Source organism: Sinocyclocheilus grahami, unplaced genomic scaffold (genome assembly GCF_001515645.1).
Source record: "Sinocyclocheilus grahami isolate Dianchi unplaced genomic scaffold, SAMN03320097.WGS_v1.1 scaffold1666.1, whole genome shotgun sequence".
NCBI lineage: Eukaryota > Metazoa > Chordata > Actinopteri > Cypriniformes > Cyprinidae > Sinocyclocheilus > Sinocyclocheilus grahami.
The window spans coordinates 40,751-61,493 of record NW_015506845.1 but is presented as its reverse complement, the minus strand read 5'-3'; the positions used below and the strand labels follow the sequence as shown (position 1 = coordinate 61,493).

Below are 20,743 nucleotides of genomic sequence, written 5' to 3'. Positions count from 1 at the left end.
ATATAGGATAATTTAGGGTAAAGAGAAAGCTTTATCATGATTGAATTATCAGTGTTCAATCGTTTTAATTGTGATTATGCATCAGAAAACATGAAACCATTTTATATGGGTTATTTCACTCGTTCTTCTTTTAAACATTGAGACAGTGCATGTGTCTTATCACTAAAAGTAGTATTGTAGAAGATTTTTATTGATCAAGATGTGTATTTATCAAGTATAATCGATGTGAATATAACTGTATACATATGAGTTATTCTATTATTATAGTCATGTATTTAACTATGTGTGCTCAAATATGAGGAGCTGCTAAGAGAAAACGTGATGATCTTGTGCTGACGTGATAAACTGAGACCTCTTTGTATTATTATTATGCTGACATGAGGAGATATAGACTAGCCATAATGGCCTGAATGATATGTATTGTTTATGGAAACCTATATAAAGAAGGTGCAGACACAGACTTAACAGATTGCCTGCAGAGTCTCTTGGCTTCGTTATCTCTGATAATAAAGTCTATCTTCTGGTATCAAAACCTCAAGTCTTAGATCTCACAGAAGCAGTTGAAGCCACCACAGTATTTAGTAAATATTATTGACAATATTTGTTAAAGTTAGGTGGTGCAATGCATGATAACATGACTGATAGGATTACAATGCTCGTCTTACAATATTTGTGTTCTTCTGTGAGTGCAACTATATGAACAATGTTGTCTTGAATCTGTAATAATTTAAATATTGTTATTTCGATTTCATTCAGAACCACAACTGCACAAACGTGTTTGCACAATACCACCCATTAAGTCCTGATACGTCTCTGACCAGACATCTTGTGATTTCTTACTTTCCACCAGAGCCTAGTGTTCATTACAATAATCGTTTACACTATGTAGTGATCTTTTTATTTCTTGCATTTAATAGTGACATTTGCATTTTTACCTTGCCTGAGGAAGGTTGATTGTTTTGTGACAGCTTTCCAACAGTCCCCTCTTCGTCTCCTATAAAAAAGTAGATCATTTTAGATCTTGGTGTAGGAAATATTTGATTGTGTTTCAGTGCATTTATTTTAATAAATCTAATTTTTATAATGAGTTAATGGTTGTTTTGGGATTTCATAAAAATGTAGAAAAATAACTACAACTTGCCACAGTTGTAATATAAATTCAACACTGACAAATCAACAAATAATTGATTATAAATTCCACTACAAGTTTACTACAGTCATATGTAAGTTATATGTACTTTAAAAAGTAAAAAGTTTTAAATTATACAAATTCTAGTTAATGTTAGTGCATTTCTCTATTCAGCTAGGTGCATCAACCATAACACCTTCCAGGACAGCCAGGAACCTTGTTGTTGTGATTGATGGTTGATCTCAGACCACATTGCTAAAACTGCCCGGTCCTGCAGATTTGCTTTATACAACATCAAGAAGATCAGGCCCTTTCTTTCAGAACATGCAACACAACTCCTTGTTCAAGCTCTTGTTCTGTCCAGGCTGGACTATTGCAATGCTCTCTTAGCAGGTATTCCAGCCAGTTCTATCAAACCTCTACAATTAATCCACACAGCAAAATCCCCAGTGTTAATTTAAAACTCTGAGTGTGGACTCATATAAACACTGAAGCAGAGTTAAAGTTATTGAGATAATTGAGTGATGATTGACCATTATTGAAGACACCTGATGCTAACAAACAGAATCACTAATGGAGAAAATTACAATTTCTATGTCACCATTATAGTGATCAGTGTTTGCTTTAGTTGCGATCTTGACCCTTAAATTGTTAACATTAGATTTTGTTTAGTTGCGGAAACTGAGTTATAACAGCCTGACAAATCAGAGAAAAGGGGCTCACGTGGTGTTGATTATGTTTTAAGCTGATCAACATGTAGTGACTTGTGTTAGGTTTTTATTAATGATTAAGTCAACAAGGTGAAAAATACACAATCTGGCATTTGCAGCATTTTCAGACAGATGTTTTTAAAAGTTATTTTGATTAAAAAATTAAGAGAAGACGTCTTTACACAGACATCAAGAATCAGTATGATAATCACAACAATGGTGACCATCAAAAAAGCATGTTGTAGCCAATAAAAACTCATTCATGGCTCCCATCATGCATTGCGGCATGAATAAATTATGAGCTGAGTTGTTTGTAACTTTTATTCTTACTATATTCTATTAGTTTTGCTGTTTTTATGTGACTGTTTAGTAGCTTGTTTTGTGATGTTCAGAGTTGATCTGAATATGCTGTTTGTCTCCATTGTTGAGATTCATACGCTAGTTCTTCATGTATGTGTCTGCCTAAAACTAAGATTTATTTTTATTTTTATTTAAAGCAGAACAGTTTGCAAGAAATCCTTACAAAATGTATAGAAAACACAATCTTTCACTGTGGAATCACAAAGCTGTTGTGACCAACCGAAGTAATATAACTCATAGAATAGATTCTAAATGAGTTCAGTGATTTACATCAAACAATGATTAACCATCACCACCCAATGACTTTTGCTCTTAGCTTGACTGTCTGTTATAACTCAGTTACAGCAGCTAACCAAAATTTAAAAATTAAAAAGTCAAGGGTCAAGAGCCCAACTAAAGCAAACACTGACCACTATAATGGTGACATACAAATTGTGATTTTCTCCATTAGTGATTCTGTTTGTTAACATCAGGTGTCTTCAATAATGGTCAATCATCACTCAATTAATCACCTAATTATCTCATTAACTTTAACTCTGCTTCAGTGTTACTTTTAACACTGCTTTAGTGTTTATATGAGTTCACACTCAGAGTGTTAAATTAACACTGGGGATTTTGCTGTGTAGAAATGCAGAGTTACCTGAATCAATGAACTTATTTTTCTTGCACCACTCATGGAAGCTCTCCTCTGCTTTCTGCTGGACCTCCTGATAACTGCCATCAGTTTTATTGTAGTACACCCTCACGAGATATTCATGAAACCTTTTTGGCTTGAGACTGGACACCTGTAAAACAAGAGAAACCAAACACAACCTGTTAACCAGCTTTTCTCCTACCAGGACTATGAATATAGATTCATAGTCATTCCAATTAAGAGATCAGGATTCAATCACATAATCATTGATAGTTCTGTAAATATTTGAGCTTAAGTTAGATTTCTTACCTGGTACTTCTCCATCTTGAAGGCTTTGTTTGGGTCATTCTTGCTGTAGAAATGAACATTATCGATGGGCTCTTTGCCCACTTCACCAAAACCCATGTCAAGAACCTGAATGAGAAGAAATGTCAGATGGGACAGAAAAAATTAACTATGAAAATGAAGAGGTGAAAAATGAGCTGATTGTCTTATTTTTACTATTGAAACTTACACAAATCTCAAAGTCCTCAGCTGTCAGAGACCTGTCAATCACTGTCTCCCAGTTTTTCTTCAGTTCTTCCTAAAGGTTTACAAGAATCAATCGGTCAAAAATTACACTAAATAAAAAAAAATAATAAAATAAACTATAAAATAAATGTAAGGATTTTGAAAAAAACTCACAATGTGTGTGAACATCACATAAAAAGGTGCATATTGATATAAAACAGAACAATATTTTAAACGTTCGTCTAGATATTTAGTCACCAAATAGTCATCAAAATGCACACTGTATTTCATGTTGCTTAGTTAGAGTAAGAATATCTCTGCCACACAAATTAGTGCAAAGGTAAAAAACATGCAAAAGCAGATAATAGATGCCACCCTTATAGAAAAACCACATGATAAAATTAGCATGCTCAAAACATTGACTTTGCACATGGGAAACATGGGGTTTTGGAACAGTATCATGGTGCAAATGTATGAAACTCATTTGATCACATGTGGAAAATATGAAATTCATGTTTGTTTGTTTGTTTTTTGTTGTTGTTGTTTTCTGTAAGGGTAATAATATCTTTTTGTGTGAACAAGTTTATTTGAAGAGGCTTTTTTTTTCTTGAGAAATTCATAATCATGATGATTCCGTACCATAAATGTTTGAATTGAGTGAGAATCAATATCTGATACACTTTCATCTTGGAGGCTTTATCAGGCTGCTCTTTCAATCTTGCCTTCAGTTCTTCCTAAAGGATTTAGAAGGTAACTAGTCATTTATACATGCAAATACTAGACTAAATGAAAATAAATAAATAAAAAAGCAGACACAGAGAAGAAACAATATGCAATAGATTTTATCTTCAATAACATACAGCATACATCCTGTGTGATCTGACTCTCTCTCACACTCTCATGTGATGTGCTGTCTGTATTTTGGCAGTTCACGGGAGAGATTGGCTTTATTAAAGTCCCCGAGAATGATTTAAACAGTCATCCACATATTAATTTGACACAGGAGCACAGCAAACACATGATGTAGTTGGGTGCTTATGGTCAGCATAAAATGCTCATTACATCATTCCAGCTTGTTAAGGTGTGAGTGGAGCAGTATATAAGAAACAAGAGTGTTCCAAACAGAGGAGAGAGATTGAGGCTTTCCTTTGAGATTGTCATCTTCCGGTACCAGCATTTGTTACTTTCATTGCATATGTTTTGTTACTCATGGTGGTTAAGTAAACATTAAATATATGCTGTGTGATGAATAGCACAATCCCGGGCCCAGTTATGGTGGGTCCCCTTTCTCACCACAACAGTGGATAAAGGTTTGCTACATTTTAAATGAATCTTGGTCGACTAACATAAGCAAATTGTCCAACGACATCAGATAAAGATGCAACAGCCAGACACCTCTTAGAGGGCACGAAGAAGTCCTTTGGTACAAAGCCTGGGAAGGACAGGACTTCTCATCGGTCAAAATGCAGTTTCTGCCCTACACCCACCTAGAGACAAAAATTAATTAGGACCTCCGGGATGCAGCAGCAGTGGGTGAAACAAAGAGAGATCGCACAGATCCATCCAAATCTATGTCTTGAAACCTTATAACTGATGTAAACTACAGCATATCCACGTCATACTTATTCAGAGAAATAAGTATTTTCAGTGGCAGCTATATGTAGCACAACATTTTACACAAACTCAGCCATTAATGGACGAAAGAATGCATGTATGACAGTTCAATCTATTTCCATCATGTTGGTATATAATGCATTCGTAACAGTGCCAAAAGTGTTCTGTCTGTGGTTTGGAAAGTGAATAATGCATCAGTAAAACTTTAAAGACTGTGTCCCTCTGATGCCAGCAGCCAATCACAGCACTAGAAAGGAAAAGCGCCAAATTGCAATCTCCTGCTCACTGAAAAGGGATAAAGGTACCCTTTCAACAGACAATCCTTGTTCTGAGTCGGACAGACATTTGCAACAAAGCAAGCAAACCTTCACTTCAAGGTACTTTCATCTGTGTGTTCCAGATTTTGGGACCGTTTGGTGCTCCAGGAGATCAGCATCCAACAACGCTACGTTTTCAAGGCTGTTGAAATGGATTTCTGCTCCTTTCCCCACTGCATTGTTACCAGCACAACCAGTGGAAGAAGTCAGTGCCACCGGACTGCTCACTTAACCACAGAGAACGTAAATATCACTTATCCAAACCTCTTCCAGAGACCATGGCATTATTGCTTATTATCGGTATATGATTTTCTCATTTTCATTAGATTTTAAAGCTGATTCCAGTTAAGAAGAAATAATATCTTGTTTATTTGTCTGATGCATGATACGTTTCTTCACCTTTTTAGTTTCAGTTTATCTTTTCAGAAGATAACCTAACTCCATAGTAACACCTAACTGAATCACTTACATTTTATGCATCTTATGCACTTTATTCCTTTCCCTTTTATGATGTTAATTTAGTAGTTATTGATTACTCTTGTTTATCTTTTGTTAATAACATTTATTTTATTGCACTTGTGTCTTCCTTGTGTTGATAATACAGTAAGTGGCTCTAGAACTTAACAATCTCAGCAATATTTCAGATAAATCAGTTGGCCAATTCCCTCTAGTTTGTCCTCATGTTTTGTCTGCGTTTGCTAAACGTTTTTGATGGAAAAACAGTTACCCAGTCAAATACATGAGGATATGTATTATAAATATCTATTTTTGATATCCATTATCAATATAAAGTAAATATGTTATATTTTGACATGTTTAAACAAGGTGATACCTTTAATTCATCTTCCTTCAGTCGGGCCTCTCCCACAAACTTTGGCAGCTTTCTCTCGACAATTTCTTCTAGAATACCCTTGGCTTTAACCAGATTGGGGTGTGAGTCTGACGTGTGCAGGATCTCATCAAAGACGCGATCTGTAAAAAAGAGAAGGGGAAAGGGAAATAGTCAACAGAACATTAGTACAGCATACAAACAACATACGATTTGAACATGCAGACAGACATACATACAGTAAATATAATAGTTATATAACGTGATACGTCTAGAAAAAAACAAAAAAACAATTCAAGTCTCATATCAGTTGAGGCAGGTGAATCAAAGTTAATCAGCTGACACCTCAGCTGGACCATGATGTTAATCAATAAAATTCAGACCCTTATCAAAGTTGTGTTTTTCTATTACATGGTGGATAACTGCTTTTGATGATCAATTGACAAATGATATATTTGACTTAATTGGTCCTGACTGAAAAACAGTGTATTAGCCACATTGGTAGGTCTTCTTTTATTGTTACTTTTAACAATTTTTAACTCTCTCAATTACTGACCTGTGAGTTCTGTGTACTTTGACATGTCATCTATGGCTTTTGACATCATCATCTTCTCATCAGCTTGTACGAGAGCATCTTTGATCCTAATGTACAGAAAGAAACAAGCATACACCTGTGAACAATGGCAAAATCTGGGGAAATATCAGGATGCAGCCAGAAAATAGATATATAGACATAAATATGATCTCTTTCAAACAAAACCCACTTGACATCAATGATGTAGCCGATCTTGTGCTGAAGAGCCTGACGATGAAGAGTGTATCTGGTGTGAAACATCCCATAAATGTTGTCTGCCACCTGTGAGAGACAGATTAACAGACTTGAACACAGAAGCTGTGTGTATTATTATAAAGTAAAAGGTAGTAAAAATGCCAACAATAGAACAAATTTACTTGTATTCAATACAATATTTTTTTATAATAATAATTAATTAATTCATTACATTTATATAGCGCTTTTCTAGGCACTCAAAGCGCTTATATAAAAGATAACGTTTTTAATAAAAGGTTATTGAGAATTTGAAAAAAATATATAATTCTATTTATATAACAGTTCTAGCTGGTCCTCGAATCTGATTGGCTGATAAGAGTGAGATATTAGAGCGATAACGGACCTCCTCCAACCGTTTCACTGTTCTTTTCACTCCGCTTGCTGTATTTCTCACAGCGAGTGTCACGGTGGATGCCCAAATCCACTATAATTTTAAAATACTGTTTTTGTGTCAAGGAATGTAGTTTTAAGAGTCTTTTAGGCAAGAATGTACTTGTTTACATTTCAAATATGCGATTTGTTAATAAAGATAATGTCTATTTGAAAATGTGCTTCAACGTTTTCGCAGACGTGAGCTCCAGGGCATCAGCGTCCATTCAGCACTCATGAACCCGCCGAGAGCAGCCTCACCTCGGCCAAATCTTCTGATGTCTCTAGTGAAACATATAATTTGTTTTGGGTAAATCTAACGGGCAGTCTTTGGTCTCATTAATCTATTATTTGTTTCAGAGCAAATAGTTTATATCATGTTATATTTTATGTAACTTGATGTATATCAGAATGCTGCCTTTGTACTTGATTGAATCGCCTAGCAATATGTATGATGGCTGTTGTTGTTGTTTATTAAATATTATTGTTCAATAAATAGTATTTTATATAAATAATAGTAGTGTTTAGTATTGGGAAACAGTCTGTGTGTGTGTGTGTTCGTGATGGCGATTTTTGTGACATCGTTCCGCCTTTAGATGGGGACAAGAGACTGTTTTATGAGTCAACAGTAAAGGCTTTTATATGGAAAGAGACTGAAAATGAAGTTATTTTTTACTTTTAATAACAGCTTGTAAGACACAGTAAACAAATGCACTGAGCAGCGCTGTCATCGGAAAGATGAAAGAAAGTACGACAATATCGCTTTCCTCAGCAGACATTCAAACTAATGTTTTATATGAGATTGAGCTGAAGAATGAAAGCTGTAGTCAGGCCCGTAGCCAGATATGAGGTCACCGAGGTTCGGACCTCAGTAAATTTTTCACGTTCAAAAAATAAATTTGTTCTCTGAATGACTAGTTTGCCATTTAAAACTCCTCATAGGAGTGTCTGCAAGTTTAGACAGTTTGCAAGAATGTTTAGCGTTCATAGTATGAAAATGATCGCTGTGAGACGCTTGCAGAGTGAATGAGTCTTGAGAGATCGTGAGCGAAGGCGAGGGTGCAGCCACCGTGTTGCCAGATCCAACTATTATAAGCGTTTTTTAGACTTGTCTTTTTCCACTTAATTTGACACTTTAGAAAGTTGATCAAGTGGAAAGTTGCAGATTAGAGTCAGTGATGCCTTTATCTTATTTCCAAAGATTTAGCATTTAACAGTAGCATTTAACACCAGTACAAGGATCTGTAGAACAAGTAGGTTACAGAATGAAATGGAATAGCCTTCTCAAACACTAACCATGAAGAAGTCTATGCTATTTAATTCAGTAGCCTATAGTAGTTACATTTTCACAAAGTCATGCTAAAAACATGAATAAAGAGCACTAGACAAAGTTATCATCAATGATTATTAATGAAATCTATAGCAGCGATATGTATTGTTGCATGGTTAAAAAACAACTGATACAATTATCCACCCCTAACCTAAAACACTAACAAATTTTGATGCAATGAATATGGTATCCCTCCAAAACAGAGAAAACATCTTTCACAAACGTCTACATGTCTTTTCCTTTATACGTGTTTACAGTGTATATAATTAGTTGTATTTGTAGGGGTTATTATAATAGAACAATTCTTAACCCCACCCTGGGACCTCACTCATTTTCAAACCCTGGCTACAGCCATGGATGCAGGTAATCACACTCGCTCAGTTAATCTCTCTCTCATAATACTCTACATAATACAGTGAGTTTTTTAATACAGTAATACAATAAACTTTCAGTGAAGCAATTCACCTTTCCTTCGTTACTAGTTCTAAAGTGACGTTCTCGCATTGGTAACGGATCTTGAGCTCAGCTGTTAAACTGTCAAACTGAGAGTTAAATCTGTGGCGGAAGGAAGTAGTTCTGCACAAAAGGGTTTTTTAAAGACACTCCGTTGCTGTTTTTCTTATGTAGTTACACACTCATGCCATTGAACTGTTGTATAAATGCAATATCACACTCGTAGTTGCAGAAAGGAGATCACTGTGATCATCGTGTGCTCAGCAGACATGACTGCGTTCAGCTACAGTGCAGTGCTGCAACCTTTGATGCGACATGAGTAGATCTAAATATAGTGCTATAATCAACACTTTTCGTAATAAGTTAATCTCGACAATGTAATAGTTAAGACGTAGTAAAAGTACTTAAGAGAGCTCCACATGTACAGTCATGGCCAAAAGTTTTGGCAGTGACAAATTTTGTGTTTTGCAAAGTTTGCTGCTTCAGTATTTGTAGATTATTTTTCCACATTTCTATGGTATACTGAAAAACAATGATAAGCATATATCATAAGTTTTAAAGGCTCTATTGGCAAAAATATATATATAATGAGTCAATATTTACATTGTTGACCCTTGTTCTTCATAACCTCTGCAGTTTGCTCTGGCATGCTGGACATTAGCTTCTGGGCCAAATCCTGACTGATTTACGTTTTCTAGGCTTTTATAGGCAAAAAATAAGAGTCCATATTTACAATGTTGACCCTTGTTCTTCATAACCTCTGCAGTTTGCTCTGGCATGCTGGACATTAGCTTCTGGGCCAAATCCTGACTGATGGAGATCAATTCTTGCCTTATTAGTTCTCAGAGTTGATCACAATTTCTGGGCTTCTGCTTGTCCACTCGCTCTTTGAGGACTGACCACAGGTTCTCTGTGGGATTGAGATCCAGGGAGTTGCCTGGCCACGGATCCACAATTTCAAATGTAATGATCTTCGAGCCACTTCTTTATCACTCTTGCTTTGTGACATGGTGCTCCATCATGCTGGAAAATGCACTGATCATCACCAAATTGCTCATGGATCACTGGAAGAAGTCGCTCTTGCAGGACATTTTGACACCATTCTTTATTCATGGCAGTGTTTTGGGGCATAATTATGAGAGAGCCCACTCCCTCGGTTGAAAAGCAGCCCCACACACGGATGGTCTCAGGATGCTTCACTGTTGGCACGACACAGGACTCATGGTAGCGTTCACCTTTTCTTCTTCGAACAATCGATTTTCCAGATGTCCCAAACAGTCAGTAGGGAGCTTCATCAGAGAAAATAACTTTGCATCAGTCTTCTGCTGTCCAATCCTTGTACTTCCTGCAGAATTTCAGTCTGTCCTTGACGTTTTTCTTGGAGAGAAGTGGCTTCTTTGCTGCCCTTCTAGACATCAGGCCATTGTCCAAAAGTCTTGGCCTCACTGTGCATGCAGATGCTCACAGCAGCCTGCTGCCATTCCTGAGCAAGCTCTGCACTGCTGGTGACACGATTCCATAGCTGACTCCTCAGGAGGAGATGGTCCTGGTGCTTGCTGGACACTCTGGGACGTCCTGAAGACTTCTTCACTGCAGTCGAACCTCTCTCCTTCAAGTTCTTGATGATCCGGTAAATGGTTCTTTCAGGTGCAATATTCTTTGTAGCAATTTCCTTGCATGTAAGGGCATTTTGATGCAAAGCGATGATGGCTGTGCGTGTTTCTTTGGCGGTAACCATTGCTAACAAGAACACAATGATTGGAAGCACTTCTTCCCTCCTTTTATAGCAATCAGTCTGCTCTTACAATCTAATTAGTATGATAGTGATTTCACCTGACTAGTACTCATTCAGACTTTCACATGTGCTGCTGATATGATTAGTCAATTAATGTTAGCTAGTCATTTTGTGTCAGGATCAAAAAACAGTGAAATTAGTTTTTTGTGAAATTAGTAAATTTTTTGGCCAATGAAGCTTGTAGCAATTATTTAAAATGCATCTGATCACTCTACACAATAATCTAGAAACAATGTGAATGAACACCACAACAGCTTAAGCAGCAAACTTTGCAAAACACAACATTTATGTCACTGCCAAAACTTTTGGCCATGACTTTAAGACTTATTTCATATACAAATATGTTAGCCAATCATAGCAGTGGGTATTTCAATTGAAGTCTGACAGCAGACACCCCTTATAAACAGAGCATTCAAATCAGAGGGAAACAATCAGGGCAGAAAATGGCGACTTTTAATTCTCACATTATGTCTTGTTGCAAAGAGTAGCAAAATTCCATAAAAGTGGCTGGTTTTAAGTGAAAAGTTGGTAGTGTCTTGGTGAAGAACAAAAACACAAAATCATACACATAGTGAGGGTATAAATGAAAAACTGAACTGTGAGGTACCTTGTCTCTGAAGCAGATGTGTTTCCGCTCGTTCACGTTACACACTCGAGCAGATTTCAGAAGACGCTGAGAGTCAAAACCACATGGAATGCCGAGATAATAACAATCTCTACATGTAAAATAGCAGATGAATTACAGAACGCAATAGCTGATAAAACATTAATACACTTACAATGGGCCACTTTTATTCTTAATTCACATTTATTAAACATCACTTTAAAATACAACTAACCGAGCCAAATAGTCCCATTTGTCCACATCAATGCCGTTCACTTTATTTGCCACAATCTCATACAGGAAGGATTTGTCCTCAGTCCTGCCCTTCATTGACCACTGCAAGATGGAAAATATTTTGAACTTAAAAGCTGTATTCTGATAAATGCTGAAACAGCAGCTTAAACATATTTTACCTGGCCATCCTTTTGTCCTTTCAGAATTAATTCCTCAATAAATGTGATGTCTTCAGGTAGATTCAGTCCGTAGCGTTCCATCTCTTTGTACAGTCCATTCTTCTTTCTCATGCAGCGAAACATGTCAACAGATGCCTGCTCATGCTTCAGAAGAACAACATAAATACTCAGCAGTACAATTAAAGTGTACACATTAACTACTAGTGATGTCTATTGATTAAAATATTAATTAATCACACGTTTTTTTTCTGTAATTAATCGCATATTAATAATGTATTTATATTGTCATAATTTCAGATTGAATCTCCAAATTAATATAGAGACATCATAAACAAGGTATAGTTTAAATATATGTAATGGCATATTTTTACTAATTAGCCTATTATTAATTAAGACCAGTATCATTGATACCTAGTATATTTTTAACTAGTTAACTTGAAAATGTAACTTTTTCTTTATTAAATTAAAGAAAATGATATTCCAAGTGCACCACACATGAACTATATGTTAAACAAATCACTTGTTAAATTTATTTGCAGAAAAGATGCATGGACTAAAACTACATTGTGTACAAACTTATTATAAATATAATTATTTATTATGCATATTATATGTTCAGAAATTATGCAAGGTTAATGTTTTTAAATAATTCTCAAAAGTCAAGGTAATTAAAATTCAAAATGATTGAAGGTATAACACCAGCAGACTATTATTAACTATAAATGTTCTGTTAAAAACAATGAACAGCAGCTTTCACCATCATACGAACATGAAATATCAGACATAAAGTAGTAGTTCTTTACAGGTTTTTTTTATTGATTGCTGCTTTTCCATAGTTTTTTCTGTGTAAATATTGACGCGTTTGACTGTTGTGCTCGTGTCTCTTGCAGCGTCTCATGCATGAAACGGCTTTCTAAAAATGTGGCGCTTAAGATAAGAAGTTCAACTCCCATCTTCTTGCATTTTTTTCCTATTCAGCTGCCCGCATCACATCTGTGTCTACACAAAAGTGCATTCTGTATGAAATTACTAGCTATTCTACTTGCGGTCCTTCACAGAGTGTCACATGTGAGCGGTTAATCACGTGTGCCGATATACAGATGGATAATTATTTTCTCTTTACTCTTATCATTGGCATATTATCAAAGTGTCTAATTGTAACCTTTGGTAATATTTCTATTCAAAATCGTGATTCCTCTATTTATAAAATAATAAAATCGTGACAAAACATTAAAATCAAATTAATCGATTAAATCGGAAAAATCGCCCAGCCCTATATCAATGACAGGCTGCAGCAGGTTTCACTTTAAAAGTAGCAAAACCTGACGCACATCCGATTTTCTTCCAACTCTTTACAGTCATTTGGGACTTTTTAACTCATTTAAGACCAAAAATGGGAATTTTGACATAAGTGTGTGTGTTTTTGTCTGTTGAAGCGTGTTAAGGCTAGAAGGGATACCGCTGTGGCTACTGGGCACGTGCACATCAATATAGCATAATTTGTGTCCCGCTTAACAACAATAATTGCTGTATTTGCATTATTGTAACAAAAATATAATTTATTGTTAACTTCCGGCCTTAGCTGTATCCCTTCTAGCCACAACCGTTTGAAGCGCTGCTGTCTGAAGTGGCTTTCTTTGCGCGTGCCACAGAGAGCTTCTTCACAGACATTTCACCACTACCAAATAAACTTCTCGTTTGCGCCTTATTGTGCTTGATAGTGTGTTCATGTAGTATGGGGGTAGAATTGTTGCTTTGTTCCAAATAAATAGATTATGATCCACAAATAAATGTAAAGAGATTAACACAAACTAAACATATTGACGAATAAATAGAATGAGATCCACAAGTAAATCTTAGAGTCTCACAAACATGAAATAAATTCACAAATAAATAAAATGAGATTTGCAAATAAAAAAAACATATTCACAAATATATTTTTTATGTCACAAACACAACTTTGCCTGGCATTCATTTGTGAATAGCATCCTGTGCATTTGTAGATCGCTGCACCCATTTGTGGATCGCTCGCTGTGCATTAGTGGATTTTGAAACATTTCTAGCATTGAGATGCATACCAATCCACAAATATGTGGACTCCACCCACCATCTACTCAAACCAATCAGATAATAATGACAAGAGGTGCGTTCGACTTGAAGCACCGCTACAGACGGCAGTCAACGAGAGCAGCCGCTTACAGTCGGGGGCGGAGTTGAAAACGGAGCCGTCAAGCCGGACACTTTCTGCTCCCGTTAGTGACGCTCGCGCAGTGTTTCCAATCTCTATCACTGATGAAGTGAATTAAATGCAATATTTGTCAAATACACAGACGTTTCAGAAACGTTTTCAACTTTATGAGGTTTTTTAACATTAATATGAGTTCTCCTAGCCTGCCTATGGTCCCCCAGTGGCTAGAAATGGCGATAGGTGTAAACCGAGCCCTGGGTATCCTGCTTTGCCTTTGAGAAAATGAAAGCTCAGATGGCCCAATCTGGAATCTTCCCTTTATGTCGTCATACGGGGAAAGGTTACCTCCCCTTTCTCTGCTTTGCCCGCCCAGAGAATTTGGCCCCCCCCATGAGAAAATGAGCTACTACCGTGTGAGGCAAGCTCAATATTTTTTTTTCCTCGAGACATCATGGCTTGCAAACGAGCGAAGCACGGCAGTTGCCCCGCCTCTCTCCTCCTCATTAGCATTAAAGCTACAGACACAGAAATGGCACATCCTAAGGAAAGCTCATTGTAGGACTGGCTCGTAGTGGCTGAAATTCTGCACCAAGGCTGAATTTCGGGAAAGAGACTTCAGATACAGTACTAGGGACCACTTAGGCCTATATAAAAGCATCTAAAAAGCAGCATGTCATGGGACCTTTAAGAAACTGCGCCAGCTGAGTTGGCCGGCTGCTCTCGAAACGATATCGCGGTACTTTGATGCCACACGTGACTATGACGTGGCGTCGGCGCCGGTTCAAGTCGGACTAAATTTCTAACCGGCATGCACTGCTTCAAGTCAGCCACTGATCGTGTTGCGCTGCGCCGCATGAAGTCGAACGCACCTAAAATTATTTTAGCACAATAAAACTCACAATAAAAATATTAGCACAATAAAAGCGCACATTGTTTTCCAAATATCTCTTTTCCAAAGAGATATTGATTAACTTAATTTTGATCACTGTTAATGTTAGAATGTCCACTAATGTGTTTATTTACAAAAAGGCATGAGTGTAGAAAAAGAGGCCATATTATTTGTATCTACTTTTTCATAAAACTGCAATTTAAATATATTATTTCTATAGGCTATACAAAAAAGGACAAAATAAATAGGCTGAATAAACTGATCTATAGCATGTTAAAAGGTGGTAGCCTAGTCTATGAATGGTACACCCCCCTAAGCTCACAGAAATGGTTTGACCCACGTCTTCAGCAGCCAATGACACTGACCCGTTCAAACTGATTTTTAACATGTATTTCACACGTGTTTAACACGTTATATATGTGTTGAATAGGCGCATTTAATGCGCTGATTTTTCACGCGCAATCAACATGTGTTGTTGACGTGTTAAAATTCACGTGTTTTTGTCCCTTTTGCCCTTCCATAGGCCTTCCTTCTACATGCTTTGTAGCACACTGACTTTGAAATACATGTGTATTATCATGTATTTATATCTGTATAGGAGAGTTATGATGCTTACCGTCCAAGGCTTACCTGAAAAATAAAATTAGATTTTAGGCATTACATAAGGCAGGTTTAATAAAGTGCAATTGTCTAATAAGATTTTATAAGGTTTAATAAGAGTCAGTATACATTTGTTGGTCTCCATCACACACACACACACACAAACTATTACATTGTTTTAATAAGGACCACAACAATTTTTGAGCAATGTTATTAACTTATTGTTAAATCCTGATTAAATAATTGTAATTTGTAAATAATGGATATGATGTGTTTCACTGGCATTCAGGTTACAAAAAAAATGTGAGGCGGTATTGAATCTCTAATGATGCGACTGTATGTTTTATATGTACAATAAATGTAATTTAAGCTCCATCTTTCTTTCAGTTAGATACATTACTCTATATATTTGCCTTGCTTGTGGTTCAGCATTAAATTAATTTATTTAAACATTTAACAGCTAAATATGAATTAGTGCTTGCTTATACGGTATGCAAAGCTGAAATTACTGAAGTAAGAAAACTCAGACACTTACCAGGCCGGACTTCAGGGATGAACATGGCATCAAACAAATGAGAGAAGGGACCATGACCTGAAAGGACAAGGTAACATGCTTTTATTATATATAAATAACTTTTAGAATTTACTTTTAATAATTTACTTTTTCATTGATAAGTTACTTTTGTATAAGTTCAATTAGGAAACTCATTCTTCCAAATTTAGCTTCAGAGACAGCCAGGACATTATTCTGAGATTTAGACTGACAAAAAAATGCAAAACAGAAATTAATTATATATATATTAGTAGAAAAAAAAAACATAAAAACCTTCAAAGAGACCTCAACACACATTCAAAAAGCCAAGCACACAATCCACAATCTCTGTCGGTTGAAAATTATGTTGTAGAGATTGTATACAGTCAGTGGCATATAGGAAGTGACCGTGAGAAAGAAAAAAGTTGACACTGTGCAATTGTTTCCGCATTGTTCATTTGTAGACTATGAGAAAAACAAAATGTACAAATTTTGCTTATTTTGGTGTGTTTGAAAAACTAAATAATGTAGGTGATCGGGCTCCCCAGAGAACATCGTTCTAGGTCCCTGTCAACCTCTGAGCCCATATGCACTCTGTGCCCCTCCCAGCCAACCTATCAAATATATATTTGAAACAACATATAAAGAAATAGCAATGAAATACACACCTGTGTGCTTTTTTTCCAATATAAGTTTTTTTTTACATTATTAAATATTTTCTTTGTAAATATGCACATGAATTTGTTCCTCACCCATGTCATGGCACAGGGCAGCGATCTGAACACACAGGAAATCCTGTTTGGTGATGTTGAGTTCTGGCTGATTCTCATGTAGAGTCTTGAGAAGACATCCTGCTAAATGTGCCACACTAACACACACAAAAATAATCAGTTTATTTCAAGGAAAAATTAAGCAAAGGTCCAGCCTCGAAAAAGAGGAAAAAGTTACCCAAGAGAGTGTTCAAAGCGAGTGTGAGTGGCGCCCGGATACACCAGATATTTTGTTCCCAGTTGTTTAATGTACCGGAGTCTCTGAAACTGAGGAGTGTCGATGATCTTCACCAGCAGCGGGTGCAGCTCAATCTGACCATGAATGGGGTCATTGAAGGTCTGCAGGACAGAAAAACGGTTTATAGAAACTGACCTAGAGAAAACCGTCCGAAGCAGAAAGCAAAAGGATACAATCTGAAGTTACTTCGCAAAAATAACAACACATTTAAATGTGACATTTATTATGTGGCTTGTGTGAAGTTCTTAGTTTAATTATAGCCTGATTTTAATTGCTGTTTAAAATATCTATCTTGAAACAAGATGGTTTAAATTTTAAAGACTACAATTCTTTAACTGAGAATTTGTATTTGGAAATGAAATCAGCGATAAACTTTGACAATAAATGGTATCAGTTCAAAAATAAAAAATAAAAATATTAATTGCTGTACAACAAAAATGATGATTGTTGTTTGCATTGTATATTTTATTAGGTCTTATTGTACGCTAGTGTTAAAAGTGAAAGATACTGGTTTATCCGTGACTGCAATACTTTAGGCGGGATTCTGATCCCATAGTAGGCTATCAGTTACGTTCATGTGTGATGTGTGATAGCCCAAGTCAATCTCTGATCCAACCACGTAATCAAAGCTGGCAGTTAAACATGTAGGCTATTCATCATTTTAATGAAATGGGATGATTTATGTTTGCAATAGGCTAAATTTACTATATACATGAAACTTTCTTCTTTCCATTTTGATGCTTCACTTGCCTTCCTGATGTCCTTTGAAAAGTCTAGGCAGTATTTCTCTCTGACGTTTTCCAAATCCTCAGTGATTTTTGTCTGTCTTTTCTCTGCGGAGAGATTTTTTTTTTAGAAATACTTTCGTTAGAAATATTTTGTTTCAGCTTAAAGAAAAAAATCAATAAATTCACAGTCTATGTTATATTCTACAGTACAGCAAGCCACGCAGTACTAGCGAGGGTTCACAAGTGATCGTTTTTAATACAAAATACATTTTAGAATGAGAAAGGTTCCCATATGTTCACTTCATTAAACTAATTGTATGCACTTACTTTTTCTTAAGTTCATCTAAATTTTGGCATAATTATTAAAATGTTTTAGCACGACTAATTTTTCTAATGCTACAAACATTACAGCTTACATTCTCTTGAACTAGATAATTAAACTGCAGTAGTCGGTAACCTATGGTGCTTGTGTGACCTTTACTGACACCAAGCCACTGGATGTGCGAGGAGACGCTGAATGTGTTCTCGCGTATTTGTCTTTAGCTTTAAGAACAAAAGTTACCGCTACCCGATATTTTCATCTCTGTATACATGGTCATAATGCGCATATGCGTAGCCTACAGAAACATAATGGAAACGCTTTTAAATAAATGAATAAACTAAATAAAGAAGCTTTGCGTAATATGTAGGGGTCCGTGTACGTTTTGATCATTTAATCTCCTGTTTGGAATGCAATAACGAGAAATGGAAAAACGGCTCGTTTATTAGTTTTTCCGTTTAGTTTAACAAACGGAAAATGAGATTTTGTCTCGAGAGGTAGGTGTGTGTGACATGAATAAATAATTGTGAAAATTATTAAAGTTAAATTCATGAAATAAATTAGAAATAAAGTTTACATTTATGAATGTAAGCATGTGTAGCCAACTCAGTTCAAAAGAAAAGAATGAGATAGAAAAGAGAGAAGGTAGAATTAGTGAACGCACCTTAATACTGACAAAAAAAATAACAGGGTTAAGGTCAAATAAAATCTCTATTTTTCATGACTTAGAATTGTATTAGTTTTATTACATATAAATTGGTTGATGTTTCAAGCAATGTCTTCAGGATCAGTAGCAATGTCCATTCATGTCACACACACCTACCTAGTGCCTTTTGACTTAAATAAAAGACGAGAGTGGTAAATGTTACGGACATATTAGTTCACTAATTCTAGCTTCTCTCTTTTCTATCTCATTCTTTTCTTTTGAACTGAGTTGGCTACACATGCTTACATTCATAAATTTAAACTTTATTTCTAATTTATTTCATGAATTTAACTTTATTAATTTTCACAATTATTTATTCATGTCACACACACCTACCTAGTGCCTTTTGACTTAAATAAAAGACGAGAGTGGTAAATGTTACAGACATATTATCATCATGGAACTGTTCAGTCTATTATTGATTTTTATTTTCACTTCTATCCAAAGAGACGGAACTATTTGCACTGTATTTATCAATGAAACAAAAAATGAAAAATGGAGCCAAAATCGAATTTTCCGTTTGTTAAACTAAACGGGAAAAGTAATAAACGAGCCGTTTTTCCATTTCTCGTTATTGCATTCCAAATAGGAGATTAAATGATCAAAACGTACACGAATCCGTGTATCATTCGATCATTCGTTTTTTTATTTAATATTGAAAGTAGAAAAATTAGAAAACGGCTCCTATTTCGTTTTTTCATTTTTCTCCAAAAAACGAGAAACGAGAATTCATCTTAAATTTTCGTTTTTCGTTCATTGGTGGAAAAATGGCTGACCAATCAGCAGAAAGGGGCGTTTAATTCCCGCCCACGTGTAGAAATCGAATATTCAAGCTGTTTATTCATTTTTCCACCCATGAATGAAAAACGACAATTTAAGCTGAATTCTCGTTTATCGGAAAAAAAAACAAAAAAACGAAAAAGGAGCCGTTTTCTCATTTTTCTATTTTCAATATTAAATCAAAAAACGAATGATCGAATGATACACGGATTATTACGGACCCCTCACGGCTCAGATTTGGTTGACCAATTGTCGAAAAGGGGCGTGTCATGACAGCCCACAAGGGGAAAACGAATTTTGAAGTCCTTTATCCCTTCTCTACCCGTGAACCCAAAAATAAATAAATTTAAAAAAAAAAATTCTAACCAAAATCGTTTTTTTTTTCGTTTTTCTGAACAAATGAAAAAACGAAAAAACTACCGTTTTCTCGTTTCTGCTTATTTCATTTTAAACTGAAAAACAAACTATCAAAACGTACACAGACCAGGGGTATTGCCCAATGATAAACTAAGAGAAAAAATGCCACAAAAAGTTTACTCACAACTGTTATTGCAGTCTTCAAATTGGGTTATACTGATTTTTTTTTAATTACAATTTATTTATGTTTTATTTGTTTATTTTCACTGTAATTTTAGTTCAATAAAATTGCATTTGTGTAAAAAAAGAAGTGTACATTTAAAGTGAAAACATTACCTTCGTTTTTCTTGTAAACCCCTTTTATGTCAAACATAATTTCTTCAATAGTTGTTGTGTCTTCAGACATTTTCACTTTTCTCTCAGTGATCTGTTGTTGTCTTTATTGTGTCGTTGGAAATGAGGATGATGGTAATGATCTGTACTGTGTAGAGATTTTATAGAGTCAGAGACTCAACCCACTAGATTACGCTGTTAGCTTCTTGTCATTAACATATGAGGGTGTGTCTAAAGACCGGTGACTTTCATCATCTTTTAGATGCTTCAGTTAAAGGCCAAGAGCATGGAAATGAGGACGTGTGCTAGTTGATAAAGGATAAAGTTCCACAGACCTTATAAAGTGTATTGGATGGCATCCTAATAACAAAATGCAATTTTAAATAAGCAAAATATAGTACAGTAGT

General features: G+C 35.6%; 1 protein-coding gene across 1 annotated transcript; it reads right to left on the bottom strand.

The window, feature by feature from the left end:
• Positions 1-2,001: 2,001 nt before the first annotated feature.
• Positions 2,002-20,376, bottom strand: LOC107571889 (deoxynucleoside triphosphate triphosphohydrolase SAMHD1-like). Its single transcript, XM_016258277.1, has 16 exons — positions 20,340-20,376; positions 17,864-17,946; positions 17,054-17,214; positions 16,858-16,973; positions 16,109-16,165; positions 15,590-15,603; positions 11,897-12,040; positions 11,719-11,819; positions 11,487-11,595; positions 6,868-6,959; positions 6,660-6,745; positions 6,107-6,246; positions 3,348-3,416; positions 3,143-3,247; positions 2,840-2,984; positions 2,002-2,015 (listed from the first exon to the last, which is right to left on the bottom strand). The coding sequence occupies exons 1-16, from the start codon at positions 20,374-20,376 to the stop codon at positions 2,002-2,004; spliced, it is 1,473 nt and encodes a 490-aa protein (XP_016113763.1).
• Between the last annotated feature and the right edge of the window lie 367 nt (positions 20,377-20,743).